Source organism: Carassius auratus, chromosome 5, assembly GCF_003368295.1.
Source record: "Carassius auratus strain Wakin chromosome 5, ASM336829v1, whole genome shotgun sequence".
Taxonomy (NCBI): Eukaryota; Metazoa; Chordata; class Actinopteri; order Cypriniformes; family Cyprinidae; genus Carassius; species Carassius auratus.
Genome location: NC_039247.1, coordinates 29,971,341 through 29,992,123, shown reverse-complemented (window position 1 = coordinate 29,992,123; position 20,783 = coordinate 29,971,341). Strand labels below are relative to the sequence as shown.

General features: G+C 38.1%; 1 protein-coding gene across 1 annotated transcript; it reads right to left on the bottom strand.

Annotated features, from left to right (window-relative positions):
- Positions 1–31: 31 nt before the first annotated feature.
- On the bottom strand, positions 32–19,313 carry LOC113085231 (MAP kinase-activated protein kinase 5). The gene is made up of 14 exons (XM_026255106.1): positions 18,594–19,313; positions 13,050–13,123; positions 12,317–12,392; positions 8,191–8,288; positions 7,950–8,058; positions 4,825–4,914; positions 4,316–4,411; positions 3,816–3,896; positions 3,257–3,444; positions 2,707–2,827; positions 1,387–1,517; positions 1,178–1,293; positions 942–1,046; positions 32–327 (listed from the first exon to the last, which is right to left on the bottom strand). The coding sequence occupies exons 1-14, from the start codon at positions 18,627–18,629 to the stop codon at positions 233–235; spliced, it is 1,416 nt and encodes a 471-aa protein (XP_026110891.1). The 5' UTR covers positions 18,630–19,313; the 3' UTR covers positions 32–232.
- Between the last annotated feature and the right edge of the window lie 1,470 nt (positions 19,314–20,783).

The window sequence follows — 20,783 nt, the reverse complement described above, 5'->3', positions numbered from 1 at the left end:
CTAATTTCAGAAATGAAAACGCTGCAATTTCTTTAAAACACATTTCTTTACTGCAGTCTGTAGTGAAAACAAATCATACCATCAAGAACAACTTGGTTTCAGCTACAGATTTACAACAGACTACAGCATGACCAGGGAAAAAGGTCTGCAATTAATAAAAAACGTTTTGCAATCATATGCCTAATGACAATTATAATGAACAGTACAAAAGGGGTTAAAATTTCAGCACTTGCTATTGGGCGTCCTGTAAAAGGGTCTTTTCTTCAATGGCCTGTTTGATGATTTCAGCCAGCTTCAAGCGATCTACTTTGTCAGAAAAAGACCTACCTGTGAAGAAAGAAGGTTGATACTTTACTAATATCCAAATAATTAGTCAAAGAGGGCTCACATTACTGTTTTTCATACTTAATACTTCACTTTTTCCAGAGTTCGTGTGAAACAACATGTCTATAATGTCACTTTTAAATTAAAAATCATTAATTTACGTAAATACTGTAATTTCCTTACTGCCAAGAATTGGTTAGCCATTCGTCCTATATTTAAATTTTTTCACTTTATAACAATCCAGCATCTTAAAAGATTAAAGAAATAAACAAACTAAAGATTTTGAACTAAAGCACTGATGCTACAGAACCAAACCCTAGCTTTAGTGCAACACAACTACTATTTCCTCAGCAAATGCAACTCTAGTCTTTATTTTACATCCATCCTGTCGTTAAAAGGTCAAAGAGCACATGAGCAAAAAATACCTATTCTGACATTTCTTTGAGGTTGCTCATGACTGTTTAGAACTAAGATAACATTAGGACACCATTTGAGGTTATCTGTAATAAAAAATATAATTGATTCAAATGTCGAACTTTAATCTTTAATCTTTTTTTCACATAGATTCAGATGTTCAAGTCTATAGTAAATAGAGCAAATAAACTGCAAACACATACCATCCCAACTTAATCCTTGCAATCCATCTCTGAGAAGTTTGCAGTCGCGATTGAATCGCCATGCTTCATGCATGACTTCATTTAGCTTCTCATCCTCATTGTCACCTGTAAAAACAACAGAGACATTGTAAGTACTACAGTAGTTCATAGCGCTGAGTTATATAATGCACCTTCTAGAAAGAATAACCTAAGGACACTATAAACACCACAAACCTACGCTGTATCTCCATACATACCAGCCTGTGGTAAGATGCACTGTGCGATTACATCCCGAAGTTTTTCCAGAGCCACATTGGTGTCCTCCGCCTCGTCCTCTGGATCATTAATGAAAAGTTCATCGCTAGGTTTGGTGCTGCATGAGGCAGAAATCAAACACGGATCTGTAAGTGCATCCTGAATCATGCCAATAAAATGAACAGGAACACAGCAGAGAGGGGAAGCTCACCCAAGTAGCTTTCTCTTTCTCAAAATGGGGTTGTTGACGGAGTTAAGTGGCTTTAGACTGAGATTGAGGTCCTGTATCCTCATGGTGGCCAGTTGCTCAGCATGGGCCTGCTGGATTCCAGCCACAACTGCCTGGACCAACAATATAACAACACATAACTTCTATATTTATTATGCACATGTGTAGTGCACTATGTGTACAGAGATGCAGCAATCAGTTCTCGGATGCACTGCGCTTCTTTTGTACTTAATCTGTTCCCGAAAAAATTCAGAATTGATTGAATTTGAACACTTGCTGTATGGTGGGGCGCGTCTTATTAACACTGGTATTTTCCTCTTTATTTCCATGAAGCTACTACATAAATCTGAAATCCTTGCACAAGTTCAAATATTTCAGAAATACCAGTAACATGCACAAACATATACAATTCCACCCTCTTCACAGCATCCAGCTCGGCTTTCTGCACACACACACACACACACACACACACACACACACTATAAAGCGAATATCAAAGATTCCACAAAATTCTGAATAGGCAAAGCGAATTACCTGAGCAATCACAGGCTTTACTGGAATGGATTTCAGTGCTATCTAGCTTAGCAGCAGTTACGTGAGCCTGAAATGCCTACGCTTTACAGTAACCTGGGCGTCCATTGCAACAGAATTAAATGTTATAAATGTGCACACTCGATCACCGACGAGTGACCGTTTGTTTCTTGTGCAATGCAAACAACAGCTAAACAATGGCTAATCTAGTGATTTGGTGTCTGTGACTGATGATGCATCTCATGCAAAGTGCATGCGTTTTGTCATCAAGAGTCTGTGTGCAGTCAAACTCTTCTGGATGCACAGACATCTGTGCGTCTGAATGCATCATCTGTGCATGTGTCTGGCATTCTTTGCAGTAACTGACACATCCACTGGATGGCAACATCACAAATTGCTTTCACAAAGTAGTCAAAGCAATGCTGAAATCATAATAGAAGTCAGAGAGCATGTTTCTCTTAGCTAATAGTCATTACACACAAGCAGCGGCAATACAACTTTACAAGACAATGGTGGGCATTTTTTGTTTACCCGGTATATGATGTTTCTTCTTTGTCTTTCAGAGTCGCAGATGCTTGCCCAAAGTTTCATAGTGTAGCTTCAACTTAAATCAAAGCTTAAGTTAAGATACTAAAGTTCAACTAAACGATACATTTTCCCTCCCACATCTGAAATGTACTGCAGAAAGCGTTTAAAATCAATGACAATGTTGCTCCAGGGACTGTGTCTGCATCGAGTGCATTAAAGATTGGCAGATTGGTCGGAGCTCACCTTGTCCATCATCATTTGAGCCGAGGGAAGCACATTGTCCAGCGCCTCAGTGCAGTTGAGCCAAGGATGGGCTAAAACTTCCTCTATGTTTAGTCTCTCCTCCGGCTTGACTTTAAGTAGCCTTGATGCAACAAAATATGTCAGATGTGACTTATGTTTACGTGAGACAAAAGCGGGTAAAATTGGGTAAAAGATTAACTAATCATACATAGTTGCTTCATTATTATTATTTTTTAAAGTTAAACCAACGTTGGTTAATAGTAACCAATCTTAGCTGCTTTGGATAAAAGCAGCGTCTGCTAAATGCATAAATGTACAATCCTAGACTCCTAGTGGCACCAGAGTATTTGAGGAACTGACATCACAATAAAGAACTAAGATTTTAAACCAGTGCCAAATTTCACAATTTTTTACCAAAGAGATCTAGACGAGGCTGGCACGGACTCGAGTAACAGAATCAGTACATGCCTACATACGTTCTGTGCTTGGCCTCGAATAAGGAGGAAAGCATGTTTTGATCAAATAGAAAAGTGAATGGAAAGTCACTCACTTGCGGACAATGTCCTTGGCCATTTCAGATATTTGACTCCACTCCTCCTCTGGGAACTCAAAGGTGCCCGTCATGATTTTTTTGCGCATGTCTTTAGGGATGGTGCGGCTGTGGTGTTTGGAGTAGAACGGAGGATATCCGCAGAGCATTACATAGACGATCACCCCCAAGGACCACAGATCACAGCTCTGAAGAGCGGACGAGAAAAGCAAGGAAGAATGAATGCACTGTCTTTACTACTAGCGAGTGAATCACCGCCAGTTTGTACGTCTTGCGACTAGACAAAGTGAAAAAAGCGTAAAACTGCATGCAAAAAAAAAACAAACAAAAAAAACGGCCCCAATACAAATTAATACACATTCAAGAAAAATGTATAATAATAATAATTCAATGATGAAAATGTATATGTTTTGTCTGTCCAAAAGTATTAAGGATTAATTATTGCACAGACTGAAAGGGAAAATAAAGTCACTCATGCATATAGACCAAAATGTTTGAGTAACGAATGACGAAATCCAAATATTTCCAAAGGGTTCAAAAACTGAGAAAGAAAGTTTACCTTGTTGTATGTGTAAGGTGTGGGTGAGGTAGGTATAATTCCAGACTTTTCTTTCTGGTGGCGTCTTTGTGCCTCCAGCACCTATTGAAGAAAGTTAGTTCACATAAGACTGATCAAAGAGTTCATGTGTAGCTGCCAAGATCAGAAAAACACTGTAAAAATGACCAACTAATGTTTTAAAGGGACCACACCATAATACCAGTCAAAGGTTTGGACACGCTTACTTTGTTATCATGGTCATAATGATTTTATCATTATTTACTAGAATTACAATAATCCATGAAACTTCGTGACCATAGAAACTTGTTGTCTTTTCCTTGCACTGTTCAGTATAAGACATCTATTAAATAAATTGATTAAAAGTTTTGTTTCGTTGTTTTGACCCATTATCATCAAGAAAAGTAAATATGGATAAAGGACCAGTGAAATGTGATTTTTCATGATTTGACAGTAGGAATTGAGAGTGATCATCTATATATAATAAGTCACTGAGGTCTTACCTGCGGTGCTACATAGTATGGAGTGAACTGTGGGGTCATTAAATCACCTTGGTCGATTTTGGCAAAACCAAAATCACACAGTTTCACCGGAGCGTCCTAATGGAGCAGTTAGACACAAGAAACGTGATTCAGAATCTAATAATGGAAAAATGTCCTTCCTGATTATTGAAAAAACATTTGCTCAATTCTAAGCAATTTAAGAGATTAGGATTTTTAAAACAATACATGCATTGTGGGTATGACTGACAAAATACAAGATTGTATGATGATGCATCATTAATGTGAAAAGCAATAATAATAATGGGTTACGAACACTTCATATTAAATCATATGCATTAAATCCAAATAATAATAGTCAGCATTTTAACTGTAAAGTCACTTTTGCCCCTGTGCGTGGGAGATCAGGACCACAACTGACCAAGACCCTGATCGATCACTTTATTTGCACTGTAATCAATGAAATCAAATGAATTAATGCAATAAATTATTATTCAGGTCTCAGATCTCACCAGTGAATTGTCCTTGAAGAGCAGGTTCTCTGGCTTCAGGTCTCGATGTGCAATATTTAATGAATGACAGTGTTGTAATGCAAGGCTTATCTGTAAAAATAATGGAAATTTAGTCAAACTGCTGGTTATAAATATACAGGTGGTGGTCATATAATTGGAATATCATCAAAAAGTTGATTTATTTCACTATTTCTATTCAAAAAGTAAAACTTGTATATTATATTCATTCATTACACAGACTGATATTTCAAATGTTTATTTCTTTTAATTTTGATGATTATAATTGACAACTAAGGAAAATCCCAAATTCAGAATCTCAGAAAATTACAATATTGCATAAAATACAAAGAAATGATTTTTAGAAATCTTGACCAACTGAAAAGTATGAACATGAAAAGTTTGAGCATGTACAGCACTCAATACTTAGTTGGGCTCCTTTTGCCTGTATTACTGCAGCACTGCAGCGTGGCATGGATTAGTCTGTGGCACTGCTCCGGTGTTATGAGAGACCAGGTTGCTCTGATAGTGGCCTTCAGCTCTTCTGAATTCTTGGGTCTGGCATATCGCATCTTCATCTTCCCAATAGATTTTCTATGGGGTTAAGGTCAGGCGAGTTTGCTGGCCAATTAAGAACAGGGATACCATGGTCCTTAAACCAGGTACTGGTAGCTTTGCCACTTTGTGCAGATGCCAAGTCCTGTTGGAAAATGAAATCTGCATCTCCATAAAGTTTGTCAGCAGCAGGAAGCATGAAGTGCTCTAAAACTTCCTGGTATACGGCTATGTTGACCTTGGACCTCAGAAAACACAGTGGACCAACACCAGCAGAAGACATGGACCCCAAACCATCACTGACTGTGGAAACTTTACACTGGACCTCAAGCAACGTGGATTGTGTGCCTCTCCTCTCTTCCTCCAGACTCTGGGACCCTGATTTCCAAAGGAAATCCTCAATTTACTTTAATCAGAGAACATAACTGTGGATCACTCAACAACAGTCCAGTCCTTTTTGAAGCGAGACGCTTCTGACGCTGTCTGTTGTTCAAGAGTGGCTTGACACAAGGAATGCGAAGCTGAAACCCATGTCTTGCATACGTCTGTGTGTAGTGGTTCTTGAAGCACTGACTCCAGCTGCAGTCCACTCTTTGTGAATCTCCCCCACATTTTTTAATGGGTTTTTGTTTCACAATCCTCTCCAGGGTGCGGTTGGACTTTTTTCTAACACATCTTTTCCTTCCCTTCGCCTCTCTATTCATGTGCTTGGCCAGACAGCTCTGTAAGCAGCCAGCCTCTTTTGCAATAGCCGTGTTTCCACTGCCATGGCCAGTGCGAGCCAGGGCTTAAAATGGGCCAGGCGGGGCTAATAGTCTCGGGCCAGTAGCACCGAGGCCAGAATAGCGAAGTGTTTCCACTGTCTGTCCTGAAGCTCCGCTGCGCTTCACTAAAACACGTGCTTTACAAGCCTCTCAGGAACAACGTCGCGAAACAACATAATTTCAGCAACAAAGAGAAGTTATCAGAAAAATAAGAAATAAGTCACTGGAACTAGCGCGATCACAAAACGAATATGATAAAAGTGGCTGTTTGTTAGCATGCTTTGTTAAATATTTAAATTCAAAAGCATCGATGTTTTACTATAGAATACGTGATACATTGATCATAATGAATTAATTTATCATGACTCAAAATTAGTCACACAGAAATAAATTTCGTTCTATTTTATTTTTATGAAAATATTTTTTTTTATATTTATGAAAATAGCTTGCTTATTCAGTCGAGTCTGTTATTTGTAGTCTATACATCACATTAAGAATGAATGATAATATCTCTATTTTTATAAAAGCTCTATAACAAAAAACATTATTATATTTTTATGATAGGCTACGTAGAGCTAAACTCTTGAGACGAGATTTATGACAGATAAAATATGTTACTAAAAAAAATTCATGATTGTGATAGAGAATAAGAAGCTTCTCCAAGTGGTTGCATTTATCATGTTTACTATGGTAATGTTAATGTTTACAAACATTCGCCTATGACTTCGGTTTACCTGGGCTCATAACACTAGCACAGAATCAGTTCAGAATCAATCACCAAAAGAATCAGTTCAGTTCAGGCGCTCTGTGTGTCATTCTGCTTCACGCTGAATCACACATGCGCAGTATCATCGGCTCCTCGGTTCTCGAATCGGACGCGTCTGACAAAAACGGTTCTTGACTCGAGAACAAGTCATTCTGTTGTTCATTATCTGGCTCGGCTCGGTGTTCATCTTCAGTTCTCCCTTCACAGCAGTTCAGTCAGTGAACTGTTTGAGTAAATGAATTACTCCGGGATATTGGTTTGTTCTAACTCAGAGGGAGTGTCAGCCACATTAAAAAAGTTAACAGCTTAAGTCATTTGTGGATTAATGCGTATTGGAGACGCGAACCGTTTCAAACGATTCAGTCCGATTTGGTGAACTGGTTCAAAAAGATCCGATTACATCGAATGATTCGTTCGCGAACCGGATATCCCTTAAACTGCAGTGTTTTGAACTCTCTTACTTACGGCTTTGGAACGACATGAGGGCGAGTTATTAATGACATAATTTTTATTACTGGGTGAACTTACTCTTTAATGACAGCTTTCCTTACAATATATACTACTCCTAAAATAACAAATATCCCAATATATCGCCTTGCTTACAGTATCGCAACATTGTATAGCAACCCCTGTGTCTTGATATTCTTGGCAATACACAGCCCTAGACGAAACTGTGTCTTATTACACTGTGTGACTTATTACTTATGTCTCGGCTATGTGATAGACTGTTAGATTAATCCATACTGAGTAAAAAATGTCCAGAGTTTATTGTAAATTTGATCAATTTCAATATGATATTGTTTTTCACCCAGCCCTAGACCAAGCAGGCTTTGGTGAAAGCTTGGACTGAAGACAGTTTTGCATTATAGCTTTCTTGTTGGCCTCTAAATTAATTTTTCACCATCAATTGAGCTGCTACATTACCCAAATTAACTGTAGGAAAAGAGCAATAATTTCCATCCCCAAGAATAATATAACTTGTTTTACTTCTCCAGACCAGAGCCTAACTCAACAAGCAAGGCCTTTAACTGTGAAGCCTGTACCTGTTTAGTGACCTGACTGGCCATCTTCTCTGTAAAGTGCTTGTGCTGGCTGATTCTGTGGAACAACTCGCCACCTTCCATCATTTCCATGACATTCAGTAACCTTGCCCTATCAGAGAGAAGCACAGAAAATAGCAGATTACTTACATTTGAGGTAGTAAGAGCATTAGAAACCTTTTCTTTGTACTGTACGTGTAGTAAGTGCTATGTTGTGTGCACGAATGCTGCTGAACTCCATTACCTCGGACTGGATTCATGAGGAAACTGTACGCTGTTGGCATACACCTCCATTATTTTCACAATGTTGGGGTGAGAGGCACACATCATATGAAGCCTAACCTGCGAATAAAAAACAGCAGAGAATTAAAACGTTCTGTAAAATCTAAATTACAATTTATTAAAGCCCTGATATACTTCAAGCGAAGTTCTTTTTCGTTCTTCGCTTGGGGGTAAAAAGAAGTCAGAAAAAGCTAAACAACGGTATATTGTGTTTTTACACAATCAAACATCCCGCACTGTCAGAAGTAGGGTGTAGACTGAGTGTGTAAATGTGCACCACGCTTTCCTCTCACTAACAAAATAAACACATAACAAAAATGACAGTGGTGAGAAAACAGCAGTTAAGAAAGCATCAGATCATCCTGATATGGACATGTTTGCAGCAGCTCTGTGATCCAGCACTCCAATCAAGTAAAGTCACGTCATGTTTATTTATATAGCACTTTATACAACCGATTGCCTTAAACCCAGGCGCGTAGCAAGCTTTTCAAAAGTATGGGGGATGGATGTGGTTTGTTTATAAACAATAAAAATGATGAATACAGTGACAGAGGGTTACAAAATGCAGGGCTTAAAGTTATCCGGCACCGTGCCGGATTTCCGGCTTGCAGCGTTTGGCTGGAAAAAAAAATAATCCTACATTTAAAAAAATGTATAATGTCACAATTTACTGTTAAAAAAATAATAATAATAATAATAATAACAATAATAATATATACACTTTTATAGTTCTTCAACAGGTATGCAAACAATAGCTGCAGAACAATATCACAATAGCCATTAGCATTAGTCTAAAAAACTAAATATAATACCGAAAACATGTCTCGACATGTCAACAAAGCAATAACAGAACATCTTCCCAAACACATATCAAGCTTATTTAAAAACCTCGAAAGCATAAACACTCAAAGTACCTGGAAAAGGGAGATGTAAATAACCATAACCATAAGTTCCCGCCTCCTCAGCACGAGCTGACCGATAACACTCCAAGAGAGGCGGGACTTAAGGGAGAACAGCCAATCATCAGCTGGTCACACTCAAAGCCGGTGTCATGTTTGAGAGGGAGGGGGGAGGAGGCAGCCGCGGCGAGCGCAGACACACAGAGCGGCCAGAGAAACGGAGAAGCGACTGTAGAAAGGCATTTGTGCAAAATTGCGGAAAAACTGCAGAAAACGTGTGGGTGTTGTCCAGAGATGTCCAAATTATGTTCATGGATGTAATGATTTTTTTTTATTATTACCTGCACCTTCCAAAGCTATTCAAACAGCAAATAAATTATACAGAGAAAGCGATCAAAGAACATTTACATGGTCAAGGAACAGTATATGACTTACTTCAGTCTAGCTTGAGTTTAAGCACTCTTAAAAAATTCCTCTTATAAATCAGTAAAGTTGTCTATACACGGTTTAATGAATGAATCTTCTACTTACATCATACGTACATCTGCACTTGGTTTTTTATGATGAGAGAATTCATATGCACTGAACAACATTTTTTTTTTTTTTTTCAGCGATGAATCATCTGAACGCCTATGATTGGCCTATATTATTGGTTATAATTAGGGTTGGGTATCGTTTGAATTTTATCGATTCCGATTCTTATCGATTCCTAGTTTCAATTCCAATAAGATAAAAAAAATCCAATATAAAAAAAGATTAAGTCAAACATTTAGATGTCAAACATGTTTGCCTTTTTACGAAGCATTCTGTTGCAGCTGAATAACATGAGCAAAAATGAGCAGCCTACAAAACACTGCAAGAGGAATTTTGCCTGTGCTTAAAAAAAAAAAAAAAAAAAATACCATAGCAAAAACAACTAATTAATTTAAATTTCAAATATTAAAGGCAAGTAAACAGTCAGTTATAAGATAGGAACAAATCAATTAGCAATATCATAAATAATTACAATTAAAGGGTTAGTTCACCCAAATATTAAAATTATGTCAGTACAGAATTTTTTGAAGCATCGAAAATACATTTTGGTTCAAAAATAGCAAAAACTAAGACAAGTTTTTGGTATTTTTGGACCAAAATGTATTTTCAATGCTTCAAAAAATTCTAACTGACCCTCTGATTTCACATGGACTAATTTGATGACGTGGACAGTATACCGTGCACACAGTTTCAATGGAGGGACAGAAAGCTCTCGGACTAAATTAAAATATCTTAAACTGTGTTCCGAAGATAAATGGAGGTCTTACGGGTTGGAATGACATGAGGGTGAGTCAAATGACAGAATTTTCATTTTTGGGTGAACTATCTCTTTAAAGCTGCAGTAGGTAACTTTTGTAAAAAAATATTTTTTACATATTTGTTAAACCTGTCATTATGTCTTGACAGTAGAATATGAGACAGATAATCTGTGATAAAAATCAAGCTCCTCTGGCTCCTCCCAGTGTCCTATTGCCATTTGCAGAAACTCCATCGCTCCCGGTAAGAAACAACCAATCAGAGCTGCGGTCTGTAGTTTTGTTTGTGTTCAAAATGTAGAAAAATGTATATAATAAGCGAATACACCATGAATCCATTTTCCAAACCTTGTTTTTAGCTTGTCCTGAATCACTAGGGTACACCTATAATAAGTGTTTATATTCGGACTATTTTAGATTGCTTCGGGGGTACCGCGGCGGAGTAACCCAGTACCTTTGTGGTTCTTCATAGACATAAACAGAGAGAAGTAGTTCCGGCTACGATGTTCTTCCACAAGACGCAAGCAGTTCTGTTTATTAACCGCTAGAGCGTCAAAAGTTACCGACTGCAGCTTTAAACAAAATTTCAGGTACAGAAACTAATTAAAAGATTAAAAACACTACATATTTTTATTTAAATATATAAAATAAAGATTAATCAATTAAAGTTATTAAATGTATTCAGTCAAGATTGGTGAATGATCTTTTATTCTTTGATTAAAATTAATAACAGGCAGTGTGTTTATTAGGCTGTTGTCTCTTTAAGCCAAAAATACTGTACATGTGTGTTTTCTTTCTCATCCGTTTACGTTCACATAAAACAAAATGGCTGTGTTTATGATGATATACCGATGTAGTTTTCTGTATATTGGTCGACAAATATGAAAGAAGTCAGTTTCGGCTTGAAACGCCCTTTTCTACAGTAGAAATACACGGAACAGTCCGAGAATGGACACAAACCGGGAACCGCCAACGCGACTGCTGCTCTCTGTGCACACGCTTTTGCTTCATGTGCGCTGCACACAAACAGGGCGCAAATTCTTTTCGTTCCTGCACTTAGTCATTTTTAATCAAATTGAAATGCAAATGCAGGAATCATTAACCAGAATCGAAATGCACGTGTGTTATCGAATACCCGGTTCTTGGAAATTTGGAACCGGTTCTAAAATGTAATCGGTTTTCGATACCCAACCCTAGTTATAATACACAACGCTATAAAAATGCATAAATAATCAACTTTGAGCACTTCTAAATTTTATGCTGCAGTCAACAATTTTGAATTAATTTTCATTTTATTCATGAATGCCATAATGGATTTAGTTAAATTTTTTGTTTAACTGTACAGCAGCATTTTTGTCCATGTGTGTTGCCGTAGTTTCTACAAGTGGAAACTGATAGTGTGGATATTGCGTAATTGATAAGTGACAATGAAACGGGATGAGCCATTATTTAAACTTGTAATTTATCTGGATTACAAGTCCTTGTTTATTTATTGTGCCTTTAAACATGAAAAAGCAGTGTCAGTGTTGATTTCGATTACAATTACACTTCAGTTTCTAAAATAAAGCAGCTTTTACTCAGACATTGGACTCAACAGAATAAATGAACCAGAGATTTCCATATCAAAGAGGGCGGAGCTCCAGACCACACCTATGACATCATCTCCACGGACCAATGGTAGGTCAAAGGTGTTAACCAGCAGGAATGAACGTTTTTTGGAAAGTTTGATTTGGCAAGCTGTTTTGAACTACTGAAATGAACTGATTTTGTTTGAAATGATGTCACACCAGTTCATTCTTCGATTGCACCTGAAGTATAATGGGGCCTTTAATCTAGAACACCAAATAATTTAGATGTTCTTTAAATAAAAAAACCAAAGCATCCACACAGCACACACTACCTCATTGCGGGCTTTGGGTCTGTCAATCAAGATCTTTAGGGCGAACCGTTCTTGTGTAGACTTCTTTACACAAACCCTGGTGAAAAAAAACAGCAATACATTAGTTAACGTCTTAACTGTAAAACCAAATATAGCCCAAAAATCTACCGTTTTTAAATGGAACGGTTTATTGAAACGTTCATTATGTGTTTTTGTTGAGAATCATATTTGATCCATCAGGATTTTATGGCTCATATAGAATGGTAAAGTGAGAATATGGACCAAACTGACGAAGATGATTATATCTATGTGGCCAAAAATGAAGATGCAATTCCGATAGATTGTAATGGAAATCAATGAGATTTTATAACATTATGAGTTTAAATCAGTTGTCACTCTATATTTCTCAATAGTGTCTTAGTAAGATGGTATTTAAACGCTTAGTTTAATGCTGAATGCTATGAAGTTTCAAAACATAATGCAGTGCAGTACAATCATTGAGAAATAATAGTGCTGAAAAGATTAATCCAAAATAACTCATGAATACTTTTCCCCCAGGATGGTGGCTGATTTGTGTTCCAGCAACGAAACAGAAAATATTTAATGAAACAAAAATGCATTCATAAAGTGGGAAATAACTACTTCTGCTGGAGGAGCTTTATAGTGTTAACAGCGGAAAGTCATTTTTATTTAAAACTTTTTTAATGCAGAAATTACCATTTAAAATCCCCTTCAAACTAACAGCATACTGTACCTCACAGGACCACTGATCCCAGCTCCCAGCTTCTGTGTCCAATTAATGTTGTACTCTTCCAGGATGGAGGTCTCCTGTAACAAGAGCATACTGAGTGTTTGGGAACAGTTCATTGTTCACTTCATAAACTAATCCACACTGACTGACCTGACTTAAAAACTGATTACTTTGCCATTGTTTTCAAATAGTTGAATTCTGCATTGCGCATCACAAGACGCTTGTGATAAAACTGAAAGGGCTTAAAAGCATATTTAAAGGATAGAGTCAGAGAAGAATCCATGGCTAGTGGTTTTTAAAGAGTTATGATGCAACAAGTCACTGGCACAACGTGCAGTAGTAATAACATGTATTTAACAGGAAATGTCAGACTCAACATTTTATTATTGTGTAGTCAAATCATGTACTGCTGCTGTGCTGAATTCAGCTTTCAAAGATCCTGTTGCTATTTTGAATGTTTAGAATGCATGTTAAAATGAAGGTACACATTTAATGTAAAAAAAAATTTGAGTGCAGTAATACCACACTGCAAATAAAAGTCCTTGCAAACAGTACAAATAATAGGCAAAGCAATACAGTGAATTTTGCTTCCATGTCGTCTTTCAGACTAGTGTAAATAAAACATCCAAAATACATATTTTAAGGGTTAATTTTATTACAATTTATCTATTTGTGTCTGTAGATTTAAATTACCTATCATTCACGCTGGTTTATATAACGGTTACATTTTTGGGGCATTGTTGAAAATATTTTCATGGTTCATGGAGTGATAAAAAACCCATAGCTCCAATGTGTCAACAAAATGAAAAAAAAAATGTTGAATCTGGCTTTATCAAGTGTTTAGATTTCTGTCCTGGAAAAGTATGGAAATGTGTTAATTTAATTAGATAATTACTTATTTTCATATTTAAACCTAATATTTTAAAACATGCTTGTAATACAAAGCAACTGTTTTGGAGATTGTACGATGAGATTTGTAGTAGCTTGCCTTGAGTTATAATTACCGCAATGTTATTCAGGTGCTGGTCATATAATTAGAATATCATCAAAAAGTTTATTTCACTAATTTCATTCAAAAAGTGAAACGTGTATATTATATTCATTCATTACACACAGACTGACTGATATATTGATAGATTTACGTTCATTTCTTTTAATTTTGATGATTATAACTGACAACTAAGGAAAATCCCAAATTCAGTATCTCAGGAAATTTGAATTAGAAATGACATGGCACCGCAAACCATCACTGACGGTGGAAACTTTACACTGGACCTCAAGCAACGTGGATTGTGTGCCTCTCCTCTCTTCCTCCAGACTCTGGGACCCTGATTTCCAAAGGAAATGCTCAATTTACTTTCATCAGAGAACATAACTGTGGGCCACTCAGCAGCAGTCCAGTCCTTTTTTAAGCGAGACTTTTTTAAGTTGATCCGTTATTCATTAACTGTATCGGCCAGCTGCTCCACGGCCCTTGACGAATGTGATTTGCGGATTAATTGCACAGCTTAACCATCATAGTTTTTAAGTCCTGTCAGTTTAACAGGGCAGAGAGAGAGAGCGTGCGCGAGAGAGAGAGCGTGCGCGAGAGAGAGAGCGTGCGCGAGAGAGAGAGAGCGCGCACGCCCCGGCCTCACGCTCACCGTCTTCAAACAACAAGAGCGCGGTCTTGCTCTCTTGCGCATATTAATCACTTGACACGATGGTGTTGATGTTTAAATAATTTAAAATGAGAATGTAAGTGTGCTCACCTCATTTTTGTTTGTAAGAAATTTTTTTATTAGATTTCATATCGTAATATATATTTCACAGAAAAATAAAATATCGCAATGTCATTTTTTACCAATATCGTGCAGCCCCTAGTCTGTGTGTAGTGGTTCTTGAAGCACTGACTCCAGCTGCAGTCCACTCTTTGTGAATCTCCCCCACATTTTTGAATGGGTTTTGTTTCACAATCCTCTCTAGGGTGTGGTTATCCCTATTGCTTGTACACTTCTTTTCCTTCCCTTCGCCTCTCTATTAATGTGCTTGGACACAGAGCTCTGTGAACAGCCAGCCTCTTTTCTAATGACCTTTTGTGTCTTGCCCTCCTTGTGCAAGGTGTCAATGGTCGTCTTTTGGACAACTGTCAAGTCATCAGTCTTCCCCATGATTGTGTAGCCTACAGAACTAGACTGAGAGACCATTTAAAGGCCTTTGCAGGTGTTTTGAGTTAATTAGCTGATTAGAGTGTGGCACCAGGGGCCTGTTCTTCGTACATCGCTTATTACATCCGAGATCTAATGACACATCCAAAATGATATCATCGTGCTAATCCTGATCCGGCTAATTGGGTTCTTCGAACACACCTGTTGTGTATGATTAGTATCGCTGGATTGAGTTATCTGAGATAATTGCACGTTCATGTGTTGTCTTAAAAGGGGATATGTATCGATACTCGAAACCATGATCAGCAGCGCAGGGATTGGCTGGTGGCAAGACGGCAATGTAATGACATCATATAATTTAAAACGAGACCTGACGAAAAACTTCACAAATTTCTGGACTTTTATAAGGAAACAGCCAAGCAAACAAAACTACATAAATGTGATAATAGATACATGTTTTTATTTTATTAGATTTTTTTTTTCATTATTCCCAATTATTTAGATTCGCAATTTATAATAGTTGTGCAGTCTTTAAATTTTTATTTCAATGTAGAAATTATCTATTCATTTCATTTTATATTTGGACAGATTTGTTACGTGACAGCATTAATGAAAGTTTCTTAAGGGTCAATATCATGTTATCTGCATCTCCTGCGCTCCATCAAGCCACTCTAATAATAGCAGTCATCACTCAAAATAATGCACGACTCTATTATCTGTATAGCATGTGTGTAAGACTCTAATACAATTATGAAGTAATAATTTTATGACAAATAAATATTTCAGTGAGTAAAACTGGCTGTGTCTATAGTAGGCTGTTATAGACTACACAACATTTTTATATTATTTTTAAATATTTTTTTTAATGATTATTATTTTTAATTATTGTCCCTGGATCAGTAGGATACTCTTGTAATAAAGTAGCGGTGGTAGCAGGCATATTTTGAGTATCAGTTCTGGTTGAAAAGAAGCGATCTAATCCTGTTTACATGAAATAAGCTGCTCCCGAGCAGGTTTAAGCTTACGGACCTGTTGCTATGACAGCAGCTCCTGGATGAGCTTCGAAGAACCAAACAATCCAAGAACACGACAAATCGTCAACATTCAAATCCAGCTAACAGAGTTAGCGACGTACGAAGAACGAGCCCCTGGTGTCTTCAATATTGAACTTTTTCATAATATTCTAAATTTCCTGTAATACTGAATTTTGGGTTTTCCTTAGTTGTCAGTTATAATCATCAAAATTAAATGAAAAAAAAAACAAAAACAAAAAAACATTTGAAATATATTTCTTATGTCTTCACTTTTTTAATGGAATTAGTGAAATCAAGTTTTGATGATATTCTAATTATATGACCATGACCTGTATAATAGTATTTTCTGTAGGTATTGATTTAATTCTGCAATTAACAAAATTCAACAAACCACAGAGTAAACTATGTAGTTTGCTGTTCTCTAAATTCTTAGAAACTCCATCATAATGTCATTTGTGTGGTTCTGAATCAGCGTTTCACCTATTGGATCGAGTTTTACCCGTTTCAATAACCTAACTGATATCATAGAATAAATGGTATTGTTGTTATTTTGTAACACAGGCTCTGCAAATGTATTATTATAATCATCATTATATTTATTCTTCTCTTCGCCTGCCGCATCTCTCACCGTTTACAGCCTTTAGACATTGCTACAGGACGAGTAGGTTGTCTATTCATAATGGATGATAATCTTGTAATCCTTTTTTTTTTTTACTTGTAATATGGACAGGGACATGATTGTTTTCTGTAACACTTGTTACATGTGTGTTTCATTTATTATTTATAGTAACAACAAAAAAATTATGTATAATTTCAAGCAACATGCATTTTTTTAATTATTACTCTATACACTCTGTGCACAATTATTAGGCAAGTGATTATTTTGACCATATTATATCCATAATTTCGAAGTCCAAGCAGTATAAACTTGAATGCTTATTGGATTTAATGCATATCAGGTGATGTGTATTTGTGTAACGAGGGAGGATGTGGCCTAAGGAGATCAACATCCTATATCAAGGTGTGCATAATTATTAGGCCAAAATGGGCCAAAAAAAGAGATTTAACTGACTCTGAAAACTGAAAAATTTTAAAAAGTCTTTCACAGGGATGCAGCACTCTTGAAATATCTAAGATATTTTGGTGTGATCACAGAACCATCAAACGTTTTGTAGCAAATACTCAACAGGGTCACAAGAAACGTGTCGAGAAGATGCAAATTAACTGCCAAAGATTTGAGAAGAATCAAACATGAAGCTACAAAAAAACGATTATCCTCCAGTGCTGCCATATTCCACAACTGCAACCTACCTGGAGTGTCAAGAAGTACGAGGTGTTCAGTTCTCAGAACTGAAGGTAACTGAAGGTAAGAAAGACTGAAACCCGGCCACCTCTGAACAAGAGCCATATGTTGAAACGTCAAGAATGGGCCAAGAAATATCTGAAGACAGATTTTACAAAGATTTTGTGGACTGATGAGATGAGAGTGACTCTTGACGGACCAGATGGATGGGCCTGTGGTTGGATCAGTAACGGACACAGAGCTCCATTTCGACTCAGACGCCAGCAAGGTGGAGGTGGGATACTGGTATGAGCAGATATTATTAAAGATGAGCTAGTTGGACCTTTTTCGGGCTGAAAATTGACTGAAAAATCAACTCTCATACCTACTGCCAATTTTTAGAAGACACTTTCTTCAAGCAGTGGTGCAGGAAAAGTCTGCATCTTTCAAGAAGACTTAAATTTTTCTGCAAGACAATGCTCTGTCACATGCATCAAAGTACTCCACTGCGTGGCTGGCCAGTAAAGGCCTTAAAGATGAAAAACCCTTCTTCACCTGACTTAAACCCTACTGAGAACTTTTGGGCCCTTCTGAAGCAATACATTTACAGTGAAGGTAAACTGTACACCTCTCTGAACAGTGTCTGGGAGGCTGTGGTTGCGACTGCGCAAAAAAAAAAAAGTTTATTCTGACCAGATCAAGAAACTGACTGACTCCTTGAATGGAAGTCTTGTGACTTATTCAAAAACAAATGGCGCCACCGCGCGTGACCTCGGACGCCTTCATTATTCATAAAAATACTGTAATATTCTGTAATAACACAGTGGTCGTCTTATTACTGGGCGGATTGCTTTGTTAACTCTAACTTTTTTTCTTAGTGGACGCTTTAAGATAATATTGTGTACTATTTTCAACTCACATTGATATTTTATTTGACATTTTTGGGGCTAGCAGCCATATGCCAAGCAGGATAATGCACAGACAGCAGGAAAAGACACGTGTCAGAAATTACGGTGTAAGAAGTTACAGAATGTAAAGACATAACTCAGCCGCTTTTGTTGATTAGTTAGTCGACTTGACGTACCTTGATGAATCGGTCCACGCTGGGGTCCTCAGACATGATGATAACTGTGACACCCGCAGATATTCCCTCTTTTTGTCTTCAACAGGCTCTTACAGGTGCGATCTTCCCTAAATCTGGACGTTGCACGAGATCTAAGTGCTAAGATGCCTTCTTATGAACACTTCCCATGCTGTCCAATGAACTTTGCGCCGTTGCGTAACGTTAACTGGCATTAAATGCAATGCACTGAGTGACAGACCACTAGACAGTTAAAAGCAATAAAGACGCGACTTTCTGAGCTAGACGTGCTTGGCTAGCATCTTACACGTGCATTCCACAGACTAGCCACCGCGGAGGTTGCCGTACATCTAGCCACTGTTTGCCAGCTGCTCCACGCTGTTCCTAACAAGTGAGCAACGAAACCGGTGAAGGACAATAAAAGCGGAATTCCTCGTCGGCTGCCCGTTCTCGGTAACGTAGTGCAGCTGTTAGCTCCGAAGCTCGCGTTCACAGCAGACGCTAACTCTATGAACGCCACGACCTCCTTGATCCTGCGATTTTCGCTCGCCTAGCGTTACCCAGCTCTCAGCGGTTAAGAGTGTCTTGAAAAGCACCATAGAGACCTGATACTATCCTAGGCTTGTTTGCTAAGGTGCTAGTGCTACCTTTGATCCAAAGCTGGGGAAGATTGTTCTTCGTTGTTACACGCCACATTGCGCGAGCAGCGACCCGAGCGCATTCCGCCACCTAACGCAGAGGAGCTCAGCTCAGCACTATGAGGTGTAATTCGTGCCTTTACTACAAAGTTAATGAACTTTGCGCCGTTGCGTAACGTTAACTGGCATTAAATGCAATGCACTGAGTGACAGACCACTAGACAGTTAAAAGCAATAAAGACGCGACTTTCTGAGCTAGACGTGCTTGGCTAGCATCTTACACGTTTATTCCACAGACTAGCCACCGCGGAGGTTGCCGTACATCTAGCCACTGTTTGCCAGCTGCTCCACGCTGTTCCTAACAAGTGAGCAACGAAACCGGTGAAGGACAATAAAAGCGGAATTCCTCGTCGGCTGCCCGTTCTCGGTAACGTAGTGCAGCTGTTAGCTCCGAAGCTCGCGTTCACAGCAGACGCTAACTCTATGAACGCCACGACCTCCTTGATCCTGCGATTTTCGCTCGCCTAGCGTTACCCAGCTCTCAGCGGTTAAGAGTGTCTTGAAAAGCACCATAGAGACCTGATACTATCCTAGGCTTGTTTGCTAAGGTGCTAGTGCTACCTTTGATCCAAAGCTGGGGAAGATTGTTCTTCGTTGTTACACGCCACATTGCGCGAGCAGCGACCCGAGCGCATTCCGCCACCTAACGCAGAGGAGCTCAGCTCAGCACTATGAGGTGTAATTCGTGCCTTTACTAAGGCTATGCTATGAGGTGACATAATGATTATGTTTACATGGACGTCAGTAATCTAATTATTTAGCTTATTCTGAATAAGAGAATAATAAGATTAAAGGGTTAGTTCACCCTAAAATTAGAACTATGTTATTAATGACTCCCCCCCCCCCCCCCATGTCATTCCAAACCCGTAAGACCTCCGTTCATCTTCGGAACACAGTTTAAGATATTTTAGATTTAGTCAGAGTGCTTTCTGTCCCTCCATTAAAAACCTATGTACGGTATACTGTCCATGTCCAGAAAGGTAATAAAAATATAATTAAAGTAGTCCATGTGACATCAGAGGGTCAGTTAGAATTTGTTGAAGCATCAAAAATACATTTTCGTCCAAAAATAACAATCAGCATTGCCTTCTCTTGCGGGTCTGTTGTGAGTGCGTTCACAACACTGCAGTGACGTTGTTGTGGTATGACGCTGCTGACGTGTTATTGGGCGCATCGGATAACGCGTCAGCAGCGTCTTATGTCAACCGTCACAGCAATCGCGCTCACAACAGAGCCAGAAGAGAAGACATTTTTGACCAAGCTCTTCTTATCCTTCTATCCCATACACATGATTCAAATCAGCAACACAATCTGAGGTGAACTGTAACCTGAATGTTTTCTATGATAAATCCCCTGTTAAGTTTGTACTGGCTACTGTATACAGGCCACCAGGGCACCATACAGACTTTATTAAAGAGTTTGGTGATTTTACATCCGAGATAGTTCTGGCTGCAGATAAAGTTTTAATTGGTGATTTTAAAATCCATGTTGATAA